The sequence below is a fragment of the Rana temporaria genome, chromosome 3 (genome assembly GCF_905171775.1).
Source record: "Rana temporaria chromosome 3, aRanTem1.1, whole genome shotgun sequence".
In the NCBI taxonomy this organism is placed as follows: Eukaryota; Metazoa; Chordata; class Amphibia; order Anura; family Ranidae; genus Rana; species Rana temporaria.
In genome coordinates this window covers 205,453,853-205,469,263 of record NC_053491.1, presented here as the reverse complement: position 1 = coordinate 205,469,263, position 15,411 = coordinate 205,453,853, and the positions used below count along the sequence as shown (strand labels likewise).

Sequence of the window (15,411 nt, the reverse complement as noted above, 5' to 3'; positions counted from 1 at the left end):
AGATTTAGAAATTTTTAAAAAAGATTTGGTTATAATCAATGGTCCAAGTTAATGTAATATTTTTATTTATTACCATTAAGTTTATCCATGAAGAGCTGGAGACTAGGCATATCACCCTCCCAGATCATCACAAGATCGTCGATATACCTCTTATAACAGCATAACTGTGGTGGTCTATCACGAAAAACTACATCTTCCTCCCAGTGGGCCATGAACAAGTTGGCCACACTGGGAGCAAAACGAGCACCCATCGCAACGCCAACTTGCTGTAAATAATAATCCCCTATCAAACCAAAAATAATTCTTTAAAAGACAAAACTTTAAACTATCCAACAAGAATTGGACATGTTTAGCACTAAGGTCCATCTCTGCTAAAGCCCATCTTACAGAGGCTAAAGCTGCATCATGGTTGATAATAGTATACAGTAATCCCACATCAGCGGTGATCAATATAGTATTGGACGTGCATGAAAGGGTGTCAAGGATCTGTATGATCTGCTTTGTGTCACGAAGATAGGCCTCCATCTTGCAAACCAAAGGCTGCAAAAAGAAATCTAAATATTGACCCAACCGTGAGGACACAGAATCAATACCATTAACAATTGGACGGCCAGGAGGTCGTTCAGAGTTTTTCTGAAGCTTAGGTAAAAAATTATTGATTGGTGTACGACAATGAAAAGGATCCAGATAAGCAGCTTCCTTAGTATTGAGAATACCCTCATTTTTACCTGCCTCTATGAAGGAATGCAATTCGTTTTTGAATTTAACCATAGGGTCACCATTCAATAATAGGTGTTTTGATCATTCAATAGCCTATTCATTTCCTCTTGGTAGTAGGCTTTGTGTCATCCTACCTTGCGCTGATGAAGTCCCGCCTACGGACGTAACGCGTACGAGGGGGAGGAGTCATGACACTTCACCCACAGCCATCACTGTTGCAATTGTTTTCTTTGCTGTTTGTAAGCACTCGCGTCTGAGTGCCATCTTTTGTGAGTAGTTTCGCTTTTGTTTTATCTTTGCAATTAAACACTTCTTATACAGAGAGCACTAGATTGTCTTCATTTATGTTTCATATGCATGTTGGAGACAAAGCTCAGGAGCTTGATCGATACCTTTTGGTATGTTCTAAGTAGTTATACTGGGAATGAGTTGCATGCCATGTGACCTATTATAGGTCGAATCAGTGAGGTGAGAGGCCACTCTGTGTGCGGTGGAGGGATTTCTGGCCACGTTTGATCCACATTGCATGCCGTCATTTTCATTGTGCCTTTTCACAATCGCTTGTGGACTGTTTCTTCTCATGGACATTTTTTATTAGTGTTTATATTTACATTTTAGGTTGCGCTGCACTGCTTTTATTGTTATGTGACTTTTTTTTTTTTTTTCTCCTGATCGAGGCAAGGGCCACATGTTTTTTGTTCTAAACACAAAAGGTGTTTTTTTTTTTTTTTTGTTTGTTTTTTTTACTTTAGGTTCACCCTAAAACAATTATATACCATTCCATCCAGCATACTACCGCTGTACATACCGTTTTATACTTCCTTTTTCTTTTCAGACTCCCGCGGGTTATAGGTGTTCCTATGAAGAGGCGTAGATGATTGACGTGCGGATAAGGCGCATCACGCGTTCCGAAAATAGCCAAACTGGGACTCGGCTATATACGGCGCCTGCGCAGTCAGCTCTACACGGCTCCTGGTCTGTGCGCCGTATAGTCCCAGTCCGGCTATTTTCGGAACGTGTGACGCCCCTAATCCGCACGTCAATCATCTACGCCTCTTCATAGGAACGCCTATTTCCTGCGGGAGTCAGAAAAGAAAAAGTATAAAATGGTATGTACAGCGGGGAAAAAAAAAAGCAGCATACTGTACATGTCGCCAGTATGCTGGATGGAATGGTATATAATTGTTTTAGGGTGAACCTCTGCTTTAAGGTAACCCCCTACCCCTAAACACGTACCTGTGTCCTTTCACCAATTCAATGCTGTTCCGGCAAGTGATTGGGAACGCACCCATACGTGTGCCCCCCCCCCCCCCCCAGCTTGCTAAGATGGCACCCTAGGATGAAGAAGCTGACGGCACTGATGGGGTGTTGCCAAAGCGGAGGGGAGGATAGCTTTGTGAAATATCATAGAGCAGGTAAGTAGTGTCCCCTTTTTCTTTTCTTTTTTTTTTTTTTGTACTGGCCCGCAAAGATGTGTATAAAAATAAAATATACACAGTAATGGCGCACGCTGCAGTTAGAAGATATAACACATGTCAAGTAAAAAGTCCTTTGAGCACCAGGCTCTGACGTGAGATGACAGTCTGTAGGATCTGGGCAGCCTTGTGCAGGGAGCTGAAGCCAAACTCCAAACATGTAACGGAAAGAAAACAACAACAGGCGCCACTTAGAAAAGACTGTAAACTTTTAATGTCTGTTCTATGGACACCATCTTTATGCCTAAATACAGTAACTTCTATGTAAGTAACTTGATGCTGTTTATACATTTTAAAGTTTACAGTCCTTTTCTAAGTGGCGCCTGTTGTTTTCTTTCTGTCGCAAAGATGTCTAGCTTATTCAAGAATTCTTTCTCTTTTTTTTTTTTTATTATATATTTTTTTATTTATGTTTTAGCTTTTTTGTTAAACTAAAATAATCACATGATTGCAGCTTCTACAAAAAAAGACAGAGCTTTTTATTCATTTGTGCAGCAAGATATCTAAATGCAGCTCTGGTGTGCATGCCGTTTATGTTTTCTTGAATGAACTCATTTGATCACCATATCTGTGATGAACAGTAAACTGTAAATATGCCTAAATACAGTTTTATGCATATACATTTGAATAAAAATAAAATGTTCTTTTCTTGCAGTAACTGAAGTCTAACAGACATCTTATAGGAATATGGCGAAGATCAAATTAATGGAAGTTGGGATTTTATTATGTGTCGTGGTAGCATGCTATTGGAACAGTATTTATTGCGGTTTTGTTTTTGATGATGTGTCTGCAATTTTGGATAATAAAGATCTGCATCCTTCAACACCAATTAAAAAGCTCTTCCAAAATGACTTCTGGGGGACACCAATGTCAGAGGCAAGTGATTTTTTAAATGTTTTTACAATTTTGTACTTGTCAGTTTGAATGCATGTAATGGGACTAAAGTTAATGATTAAGTCTTTAATATTTTTATAGGGGGGGGGGGGGGACTTGTTATACTTGCCTGCTCTGTGTAGTGGATTTGCACAGAACAGCCCCAATCCTCCTCTTCTCTGGTCCCCTTATGTGCTCCTGGCCCCTCCCTCCTGTTCGGAGCCCCGCAGCAAGCAACTTGCTATGGAGGGACCTGAGCTGAGTCACATTCAGACACAGAGCCCGACCCGGCTTCCGCCCCCCTCTCTCGCCTGATTAGCTAGCTGACTTTGACAGCAGCAGGAGCCATTGGTGCCACTGCTGTGTCTCAGCCAATCTGGAAGGAGTTCTCGGATGGCTTAGACCAGCCCTCAAAATTTGCACTCGCCTACTCGCATTTGGCGAGTAAACAAATGAGGAGGGCGAGTAATGACAGGGCTGTGCTATCACATGAATGTCAGCCGCCTAGGACCGCCCCTCTCCACCTCCTGCCACACATCCCCGCCCAGGCTCGCAGAGTGTGCTGTTCATTAAGCTTGAAAGAGCCGATGGGACCGCCCCTCGCCACCTCCGTTCTGCTGCACATCCCCGCCCAGACGCACAGACCGTGCACTGCACTATACTGGCAAGAGCCGCCTGGGACTGCCCCCTTCCTCCTCTGTTCTGCACATCCCCGCCCAGACACACAGACCGTGCACTTCACCGCCTGGGACCGCCACAGGCTCAAACAATGCTCTACCCTCAGTGTGCAGTGATGACTGACCCCCATGGCTGCAGAATGGTAAAAACAATGACAGTGTGCTGGAGGCATTGATGAAATGGGGGATTAAACAAGATGTGTGCTGGAAGGAACAGGGGTGGGATTGAGAGCAAGCATGTGCTGGATGGGGGGGGGGAATTGGAGGCATAGATATCATGGATGGGGAGGGGGAATTGGAGGCATAGATATCATGGATGGGGAGAATATTGAAAGCATGGATGGGGAGGGGGGGGTTGTGGCATTGAAGGTCTGAATCATATCTATGCCTCCAATTCCACCTTCACTCCCCTAATCTATCATACGGTATGATAGAATGGTGGTGGAATTGGAGGCATAGATATCATGGATTGGGGAGAATATTGAAAGCATAGATATCATGGATTGGGGAGAATATTGAAAGCATAGATGTACAGGATTGGGGGGAGATTGGAGGCATAGGTGTTTTGGAGAGGGGAGGTCAGACGATGAGGTGTGCTAGTGGGTCGTGGGGGGTGGGGCATTGGAGACAGAGATATGCTGGGAAAAGGATTTGGAGGTAGGGTTGTACTGAGTTAGGCATTGGAGGTAGGCATGTACTAGGGGAGTTGTTGGAGTTAGGGATGTACCGGGGGAGGCATTGGAGGTAGGGATGTACTGCGGGAGGCGTTGGAGGTAGGGATGTACTGGGGAGGCGTAGGCATGTTAAGGGGCTGATTTAGGGGTGGGGCAGGGTAGGGTTTGGGTGGGGCAACTGGTGGCGAGTAACTCTTAAGGCCTGGCTAGTAGTTCAGGACTTGAAATTTTGAGCCCTGGCTTAGACACTCATGGACATCGCTGGACAGAGAGGGATCTCGCAAATTTAAACAAACTCCGGCTAACATAGGTGGACCATGATTTCCCTCCACACTTAGCCCTGGTTTACATTGGTGCCATTTGACATGTTAAATTGGCAGCAATTGACGGCAATGGCACTGTCTTAATTTCAAAATGTAGTTTATGTACTACTTTTTGCGATTTCCAGAAACCCGCACAGATGTCTGTGAAATTGCGGCCAAAATGGGAATGACATTCAGGAGTGAAATCGTGTGAGTTCATCTGAACTTGCACGCTTCATTCCTGCAGCTCGGTGTGAACCTGGCCTCAGACACCTTCTTAATGCTCCAATGCTGACAACCTTTTGTCCTTGCATCGGTTACACCCTATTTAACCGCTTCAATACTGGGCACGTTCACCCCCTTTCTACCCAGGCCAATTTTCAGCTTTCAGCGCTGTCTCACTTCTTTCTTTTTTTTTTTTGAGACACCGCTTTCTTTTGGTGGTATGTAATCACCACTGGCTTTTTTGTGTTTTGCTGAAACAAAAAAAAAACTAAAGACCAAACATTTTTGAAAAAATAATTATGTTTTTTCTTTCATTTTCTGTTTATAAAATTTTGTAAAGACGTATTTTTTTCTCCTTCACTAATGTGCACTGATGAGACGACACAAAGAGCACCGATGAGAAGGCAGGATGGGCGGCACAGACGGGCACTGAAAGGCATCACAGTTGGGTCTGCACTGATGATTAGTGCCCTGATTGTCTGTGCAGTTCTCCCCTGTGAGGAATTGCTGCTGATCGGCTCCTCTCTTCTCACACGCCGACATTTCCTTGTTTACAGCTGATCACATGGGGGGAAAAGAGCGATCTCAGCTCTTTACCGAGATCAGTGATGCACCATGTCCCAGGGACACAGCGCACCGCCAATCGCTGTCCATCCCAGCGGGCACGCAAGCTTGTTAGGATAATTACTGCTTTAAACCCAAAAACAGAATGAAATATATTGCAGCTTACCAATCCTTAGATGTGGTGGCTGCATTAGTTTTTTTCTTTTTTATATTTTTTCTTTTTCTTTCACCTGGTGATTCTGCCAGCAACACACTTCATTCAGAATGCAGAGATCCTGAGACAGGGAGTATTAAAGCAGACACATTTGAGCAGCAGCAGTGTGTTTGCCTGGGCGGAAGGGTAGTCTTTAGACTATTTCCATTTCAATGGCCTTGACTAACAAATTGAAGCCAAACTCCAGCTAACTCTTTTAAGCTGCTACAACTAATAGGTGTTTCTTTTTTTTTTTTTTATTAAAAGCTGACTATTGGAAGTACTCCTGTCGGTTGTAAATGGTTTGTCTCAACCCCTTAGCTGCCACTTTGTCTGGATTGCTTGGTCTGTTAAATTAAAAAAAAATACACTTCCTGGCCAGATCATAAGATACAAATCAAGGATAAAGTCCATTAGACCACTTTCACACTGAGGCGCTTTTCAGGTGCTTTCATGCTAAAAACAGCGACTAAAAAGCTCAGGAAAACCTATTTCCATTCAAATCAATGAATGCTTTCACACAGGGGCAGTTTGCTGGCAGGGCTGTGAAAAACTCCCCTCTCCATTGAAATGAATGCAAAGCGCTCAGTGTTTTTACTGTCAGTTTAGAAGCGCATCAGTGTGAAAGTGGCCTTAGAGAGGAGGTAAGTAAAATGCCTTTAGTTCTGCTTTCTGTCCAGACAAAGTAACAGAGGATTCAGACAAACCATTTAACACTGACAGGGGACTTAAAACTGTCGGCTTTTCATTATTTGGTTAAAACCTTTATCCCAAAAGGAGAAATTGACTCTTGCTGCAACTTCTGAGTGGGGCAGGCTCGGCCTTCTCACAGGATTTGATTGACCGCAGTGGGAGCCAGTGGTTTTTACTGCTGCCTCTGTGTTTTTTGTGTGAGGAGGGAGGAGAACACTGATGCAGATGGGCACAGCGCCAGATTGAACGAGGAACCAGGTATTGAAAGTGGAAGTAAACCTGTTTTTAAAAAAAAAAGTGTTACATTCCTGGCATGTGCTGGTAATGTAACTTTCAACCAAACTGTCAAACCATCCAATGGCTAGAGTCGTAACTGATCACATGTGCAGCGCCATGGCAGATTATGATGAAGCAAAGGCTAAGATGGAAGCTTCCTTGGCTGAAAAGGATAGGAGGGTTTACTTCCACTTTAACCACTTCCTGTCCAGCCTATAGCAGAACGACGGCCAGGCGGTGGTTTAGTTACCCTGACTGGGCGTTACGACGTCCAGCAGGATAACTGCCAGCTCCCATGGGGTCATGCTGCACGGCGATCGGTGGTGCAGCGTGTCAGTCTGACACACCGCTACACCAACCTCGGTAAAGAGCCTCCAACAGGCTCTTTAACATGTTGTTATCAGTCGTGTCCAATCACGGCTGATCACAATGTAAACGGGAAGAGTCTGAGTAGAGAAGAGCCGCTCAGCGCCTCTCCTGAAAGGGGGTAGGGGTCAGCACAGCCCCCGCTGCTGCATGCCCAGGACCACCAGGTATGCCACCCTAGACCACCAGGGATATGCCAATCGGTGCCCATTAAAAATGCCTGCCAGTGCCACCAGTGATGCTTATCAGTGTCGCCCATAAGTGCCCATCCAATAAAGGCGAAAACTTACTTATTTACACAATTTCTTTCTCGTACATCACGGGACACAGAGCGGCATATTCATTACTAGTGGGTTATATGGAGTACCTTCAGGTGATGGACACTGGCAATCTCAAACAGGAAGTGCCCCTCCCTATATAACCCCCTCCCATAGGAGGAGTACCTCAGTTTTTTCGCCAGTGTCTTAGGTGTTGGTGCACGTTGAGGCTGTGCCTGTAGTAGTCCTTGGGACCAGGGCCAGCTGACCGGATCCGTCCAAGGTGCTTCATAGCCAAAGTGGACGGTACCCGGGCCCCAATTCGTGGATGGGGTTTTGCCTATAATGCCTCTCCTTGGAGGGCTGGACCCTGGGTTCCAGGTCTGGTTTCTAACCTAGAGAATACCTGTTGCCAGTGGTGCTGTATAGGTCCAGGTTGTGGTGTTCTTTTAAGACCCCAGTCCCTGAAGGTCTATGACCATACCCACGGTGAAGGGTGAAGATTGGGCCTCTTGCAGAGCAATACCCTGCGGCGTGGAAAGGTAAGCAGGGGGCCTACGGAACTTGGTTTGTCAGTAGGCTTCCTACAGGGGATTCTTGGGCAGCCTATTTATGCCTCTGTGCATGGGCAAAGGAGAACCACAAAGTTTTCAAACGGGATGGCTCAAAACACCCAGGTATAGTTCCCCTGGCTGGGCTAGTAGGCTGCTGCTGCTTCTGTCACAAGGAGGGCCTTTTTTTGGGCAGGGTGTTCCACAGAGAAGGAACCATACCATTAGGGAGACAGTTTAAAGCTTCCCTTTTACCTGTGTCTGCTGCTCCAGCGTCTAGGGTCCTGCTGTCTCCTTTCCACATGGCTTCCTGCTTCCCCTAGCGGCGTTTGACGCGCGCGCGCTTTTACTTATCTGTGCGCTCGCTTGCGGCGACGACGCGGGGAGGGGGCGGTTGACGCCGGACGGCTCCTCCCCCCTGCACACAGGGAGGATAAATCCTGGAGGGCTGTTCAGTCTGTAAAGGCTGTGAGGGGACACGGAGCAGCGATGCTGGCTACAGCATAGGAAGGTTTGACAGAGCTTTCTGGCACAGTGACACCCGGTGGCAGTTGTGGGAAGTACACCTTACTAAGGAGCCTCTGGCTTAAAAGTTTGCATTCAAGCCTGTGTACTAAGCAGCGCCTTTGAACAAGTAGGGTGCTCACCTAGCCCAGCATTAGGGGGTCAATACCAGACAAAAAAAAAAAAAAAAGTTTTTTTCTGGTTGAAGCCCTTGGGGCTCAGTATTGATTTTCCCTTTTTATAGGTTATGGGAGGTTTGGAGTCCCTCTAACATTACCCTATCCTATTGTTTCACATTTATTTGATTATATGTGTATTTTCTCCAGCTATTAGTCAGTTGTATACTAGCGGAGTGCCTCAGAATTTGTATATTATGGCTCCTAAGGGTGCAGGTAGCGCTAAGAACGCTAAAACGGTTAAAAAACCAAAAGGTTCTTCATCGGGCTCTGAGGATATCCAAAATCTAGTGGCCCCTACTACTCCGGAATGCCCGGAAGTTGTTGTCCTAGGTGAGCCATCAGGGTTGCTAGGTGCTATGGCTGGCCCTACTCAACCAGCTCCTTCCTATGTAACGGAAGAGATGTTAGCCTCCATCTTGGGTGGATTGGAAAGGAGGATGGCCGCTCTAATTACGGCATCTTTGGCAGGGAAGAAGCGGGTTAGATCCCCGTCTCCCAGGTCTGAGTCTCTGGAGGAGGATATCCTCTCCGACTGACGAATTGGAGGATCAAGGAGACCAGACAGAGGGAGGTCAGGATCACCTTGACCATTTAGGTTCTGAGGATTCTACAATAGAGGAACCTTTTTCAGCTTCTCACGCAGAAAGACTGTGGGTTCAGTCCCTAACGGATATGGTGCGGTTGGCTTTTAAGATACCTGTGCCTCAGCCTCTGGCCTCCGCGGTATCCTCATTGGGCTCCCTGAAAGCGCCCCAAGCCAATTTGGTATTCCCGGTACATCCTTTGTTAAAGGACCTGATTTTTCAGGACTGGGCTAAGCCAGACAGGTAACCCTTAGAGGAAGAGTTTTCAAAGAGATGGGCTGTCCCTACTGTGGACGCAGCCATCTCATGTGTGAACAGATCTTTAACTTGTCCTGTAGAAAACTTGCAGGTGTTTAGGGATCCGGTTGATAAACGCTTGGAAACATTACTTAAGGCCTCCTTTACTTCAGCAGGGGCGATAGTTCAGCCCGCTGTGGCTGCTATTGGAGTGGCCCAAGCATTATCAGATAAGACTAAGCAAATGCTTAAACTTATCCCTGCCCAGCAGGCAGAGGAATTTTGGATATTCCCAGGGCTATACGCTTTACGGTGGATGCTATCAAGGACTCCATCCAGCAGGCGTCACGTTTATCCTTATTTCTAATCCATATGAGAAGGCTCTTATGGTTGAAGAATTGGGAGGCTGAGCCCCCGTGCAAAAAACTCCTGGTAGGGTTCCCTTCCATGGAGGACGTCTCTTCGGAGAAGACTTGGATAGATATATTCAGACTATATCAAGCGGCAAAAGCACTCTCTTGCCAGTCAAGAAGAAGGCCCGAGGGCCCGCATTTAGGCGCCAGCCCTCCCCGGGCAGGGGCCCTCTAATACCAAACAGTATCGACGGCCTCCTGCAAGATCAGGCATTAACAATAAGCCGCAGGGCCAAGCCACTGGGGGCAAGAAGCAGTGGTACCGCAAGCCTGCGAAGCCAGCCCCCAAGTCGGCCCTATGAAGGGGCGCCCCCACCCACGATGGTGGGGGGAAGGCTGCGTCTCTTTGCAGAGGTTTGGGAGGCCACCATTCCCGACTGCTGGGTACGGTCTTCCGTGACCACGGGCTACAAGCTAGAATTTCTAAAATTCCCTCCTCCTCATTACCAGGAGTCAAGAGTACCAGGCGACCCTGTGAAAGGAGCCGCATTGATGGCGGCATTGAATCATCTGCTATGCCAGAAGGTGATAGTATTAGTACCAGTCCGGGAACAGGGATTGGGGTTCTACTCCAACCTGTTTATCATCCCAAAGCCCAACGGCGATGTCAGGCCAATTTTGGACTTAAAGGGAGTAAATGCGTATCTAAAGGTCCGCTCATTCCGGATGGAAACTATTCGGTCAGCTGTCGCCGTGCTCCAGAAGGACGACTTCAGGGCGTCCATGGACATAAAGGATGCTTACCTTCATGTGCCAATTTTTCAGCCACATCAAGTATTTCTATGCTTCTCGGTGGCTCGGCATCATTTCCAATTTGTGGCGCTCCCCTTCGGGTTGGCTACGGCCCCCCGGGTATTCACGAAGGTCCTAGCCCCAATCCTAGCCAATCTAAGGATCCAGGGGGTCACGGTCCTGGCTTACCTGGACGACCACTTGGTCGTAGACCATTCGTCTCCTGGCCTGGAAAGAGCAGTGGCCCTCACGGTTCAGTACCTCGAGAGGTTCGGCTGGGTCCTAAATCGAGACAAGTCAGCATTCCTGCCCACAAGGCAGCTGGATTGTCTCGGCATGAGATTGGATACAGAACAACAGAGAGTGTTTCTACCCCTATTAAAGGCCATCAAAGAGCTAATACAAATGGTTCTAAGCAAGAGAAGGCCAACTGTTCGCCTATGTATGCGGCTACTAGGCAAGATGGTGGCCACATTCGAGGCGGTTCCGTACGCTCAGGGCCACACTCGCATCCTGCAGGCAGCCATCCTGTCAGCCTGGAGCAAGAGGCCTCAGGCCTTAGAAATTCCTTGGCCACTCTCACCAAGAGTGCGGCAAAGTCTAGCTTGGTGGTTAAACCCTCAGAATCTCCTGAAGGGAAAGACTTTCAGTCCTGTGACCTGGAAGATAGTAACCACAGACGCCAGCCTGATGGGCTGGGGAGCAATTTTGGATGGTTGCACTCGCCAGGGCTCTTGGGCAGCGGCAGAGAAGCAGTTGCCCATCAATATCTTGGAGCTCAGAGCTGCTCGACTAGCCCTCAGGGCTTGGACGTCCAAACTACAAGGGTTCCCGGTGAAAATACAATCGGACAATGCCACGGCGGTGGCATATATATAAATCACCAAGGGGGAACCAAGAGTCAAGCCGCTCAGAAAGAAGTGAGCTTGATTTTCTTGTGGGCAGAAGCCCATGTGCCCTGCATATCGGCTATATTCATTCCCGGAGTCGACAACCTACAGGCGGACTTCTTAAGTCGCCAGACTCTGTTGCCGGGGGAGTGGTCTCTGCATCCACAGGTCTTTCAGACACTCTGCCAGAAATGGGGAGTGCCGGACGTGGATATCATGGCATCGAGACTGAACAATAAGCTAGACAGGTTCATGTCCCGCACAAGGGATCCCAGGGCCTGCGGAACCGATGCGTTAGTTTGCCCTTGGCATCAGTTCAAACTTCTTTATGCATTTTCCCCGCTCCAGTTACTACCCCGCCTGCTGCGCAGGATCAGGGTGGAGTACATACCAGTCTTCCTGGTAGCTCCAGCATGGCCCAGAAGGGCATGGTATTCACTAATCCTAAGGATGGTAGTGGGAGACCCTTGGACTCTTCCTCTACGGCCAGTACTGCTATCGCAAGGTCCGATCCTCCACCCTGCCTTACGGCATCTAAATTTGACGGCCTGGAAGCTGAATCCCTGATTCTCAGGGGTAGAGGTCTGTCTCAGAAAGTAATCTCTACCCTAATCAGAGCCAGGAAACCGGTCTCTAGGGTGATTTATTACAGGGTCTGAAAAGGCCTATGTAGGCTGGTGTGAGTCCAAGTTATGGCTTTCTCGTAAGTTTACCATCGATAGAGTATTAAGTTTTCTCCAGCTAGGAGTGGGTAGAGGACTGGCATTAAGCACAATCAAAGGACAGATTTCAGCTTTGTCAGTATGGTTTCAGCGGCCGCTGGCCACCCACTCGCTGGTTAAGACCTTCATGCAAGGGGTCTTGCGTATTAATCCTCCAGTTAAATCCCTGCTTTGTCCGTGGGATTTAAATCTTGTTCTGTCAAGTTTACAGAAACAACCTTTTGAGCCGTTGGCTGAAATTCCTTTGGTTTTACTGACAAGGAAGTTAGTATTTTTGGTCGCCATAGTTTCCGCCAGAAGAGTATCGGAACTGGCAGCCTTATCCTGTAAGGAACCATATCTTATTTTACATAAGGACAAGGTCGTTCTCCGCCCTCATCCTTCCTTCCTACCAAAGGTTATATCCAGTTTTCATCTAAACCAGGATTTGGTATTACCATCCTTCTTTCCTAAACCTACTTCCAGAAAGGAAGGGTTGCTGCATACCTTGGATATTGTCAGGGCCATGAAGGCCTATCTTAAAGCTACAGAGAAGATCCGGAAAACAGATGTGTTGTTCATTTTACCGGATGGGCCCAAGAAGGGGCAGGCAACTGCAAAATCCACCATCTCGAGGTGGATTAAACAGTTAATCACTCAGGCCTACGGCTTGAAGGGGTTGCCTCCTCCGTTATCATTAAAGGCTCATTCTACTAGGGCCATGGGCGCCTCCTGGGCAGCACACCACCAGATCTCTATGGCTCAAGTTTGCAAGGCGGCAACCTGGTCTTCTGTCCACACGTTTACAAGGTTCTACCAGTTGGACGTAAGAAGGAATACTGATGCAGCCTTTGGGCAGGCAGTGCTGCGGGCTGCAGTTTGAGACCCTCGGATTCCGGGGGCTCCCTTTTGAGTAAAATTTAAATTTATTTTTCTCAACTAAGTTGGATTTATTATGATTTGAGTATATCTCTAAATTAAATCCTTTTGTCTTGGGAAGATGTCTCCCTCCCCTCATTGTAAGCATTGCTTTGGGACATCCCACTAGTAATGAATATGCCGCTCTGTGTCCCGTGATGTACGAGAAAGAAAAAGGGATTTTTAATACAGCTTACCTGTAAAATCCTTTTCTTGGAGTACATCACGGGACACAGAGCTCACACCCCTCTTATGGGGACCATTTTGGGAGGCATACTGCTTGCTACAAAACTGAGGTACTCCTCCTATGGGAGGGGGTTATATAGGGAGGGGCACTTCCTGTTTGAGATTGCCAGTGTCCATCACCTGAAGGTAATCCATATAACCCACTAGTAATGAATATGCCGCTCTGTGTCCCGTGATGTACTCCAAGAAAAGGATTTTACAGGTAAGCTGTATTAAAAATCCCTTTTTTATAACCGAAACGAAGAAACGTGTTTATTTTGTTGGCCTTCTTTTTTTATTTGTTTAGCAAAAAATAAAAACCGCAGAGGTGATCAAATACCACCAAAAAAAGCTCCATTTGTGGGAAGAAAATTATAAAAATCTAGTTTGGGTTCAATGAAGCATGACCGCGCAATTGTCTGTTAAGTAACAGCGCTGAAAATTATCCTGGGCAGGAAGGTGTGGAAAAAAAAGGCAGTATAATTACGGCGGCTGGTCCGTAAGCAGTTAACCTGCAGTTAATTTACATGATAAAACTCCTATATAATTTATGTGAACGAGCACTTAAAGTGGAATTTCAGCCTAAAACAAACCAACCATCTCTAAATCTACTCGTACCCACATTCTAAGGCCCCATACACACGGGAGGATTTATCCGCGGAGACGGTCCAGCGGACCGTTTCCACGGATAAATCCTCTCAAGGATTTCCGCGGATTTCTATGCGATGGAGTGTACACACCATCGCATTGAAATCCGCGCCAAAATCCTCTGGCGATGACGTGTCGCGCCGTCGCCGCGATTATGACGTAAGTTAGCAGTTTAGCCGCGCTTTACCGCTGTTATAGCTGTACTCTTCAGGCTTTCATCATTTACCAAAGACACACAAGGGGTTAAACCCTTTAATAGGGAGACCTATTGTGGCAGGAATTGGGTCACTAAATGAGAGACTGGGTGAATGGGTTGACGGTCAACTGCAACCCTTGGTAGCTGAGCTTCCCGGCTTCCTACGTGACACTCAACAACTCCTCCAGAAATTCAATAGTTTTCCGTGGGAAGAACACTACAAGTGGATCAGTTGCGATGTGGCGAGTTTGTACTCCTGCATTCCGCATCACTTAGGTCTCCAAGCTGTAGGCTATTTCTTGAGGGAGTCATGTAAGTTCTCATTAGCATTAGAGGAATTTTATTATTCTGTCACTAGAATATTTACTCACGCACAACTTTTTTATGTTCGATGGGGACTATTACCTCCAAAGATGCCGGGCCTCCATGGGAGCCAAGTTCTCCCCCCTCCCTGGCCAATCTCTATATGGGATGGTGGGAGAGGTCCCGCATCTTTGGATGCGATAGTCCCCGTCGGCGAGACACCGTGTTTTACTGTCGTTACATTGACGACTTGCTGTTCATCTGTTCCGGTGAGTCTGTCAGCCTGGACATGTGGTTACTGTATCTTAATGACAACAGCCTTAATTTGCGCTTTACTGGTAATTTGCAGCCCACCACAATTGATTTTCTGGACGTCGGGCTCACCGGTACCGATGGCTTCATCTCTACCAGCTTGTTTAGAAAAGACACGGCGGGTAATACTCTTCTACGTGCGGACTCTTCCCACCCCCAGCACACCATCAGAGGAATCCCTTTTGGGCAATTCCTTAGACTGAAACGCCTGTGTAGCAATACGGATGATTTTACTCGGGAATCTTCTGATATGGTGTCCAGATTTAAAGATAGAGGATACCTTGCCAAGACCATCAATAGGGCACTTTCTAGAGTCAACTCCATTCCTAGATCATCTTTGTTTGATAACAAACGGCACAACAAAGTATCATCCTTCAATGATGCCATCCCCATCTTTTCCACACCTTACAGTCCAGAATTTAATGGCATTAAAAATATCATTAACAAATACCTTCCGGTCTTGTTTAATGACACCACTTATCAGTCGATTCTGACACAAGGGGTTAAGACGGTCAGTAGGAGGGCCCCGTCCCTAGGCAGCATTTTGTCCCCAAGTTTGTTTCTCAGCAGGCCGAGTGGAGACAATTGGCTTACATTTAAAGGCACTTTTAGATGTGGAGTGGGGGGTTGTAGGTATTGCAAACACATTACAACCGGACCATCAGTGCATTCCCACTCAATGAACAAGAACCATGATATTAAGCAGTTCATTAACTGCAACAC

General features: G+C 46.9%; 1 protein-coding gene across 2 annotated transcripts in view; it reads left to right on the top strand.

The window, feature by feature from the left end:
• The window catches only part of TMTC3 (transmembrane O-mannosyltransferase targeting cadherins 3), a 140,795-nt gene that overhangs the window by 8,432 nt on the left and 116,952 nt on the right, over positions 1-15,411 (top strand). For both annotated transcript variants that reach the window (XM_040344164.1, XM_040344165.1), the window contains exon 3: positions 2,851-3,071. In XM_040344164.1, coding sequence (XP_040200098.1) covers positions 2,883-3,071 — 189 coding nt within the window. In that variant the 5' untranslated portion in view covers positions 2,851-2,882. The remainder of the gene's footprint in view (positions 1-2,850; positions 3,072-15,411) is intronic.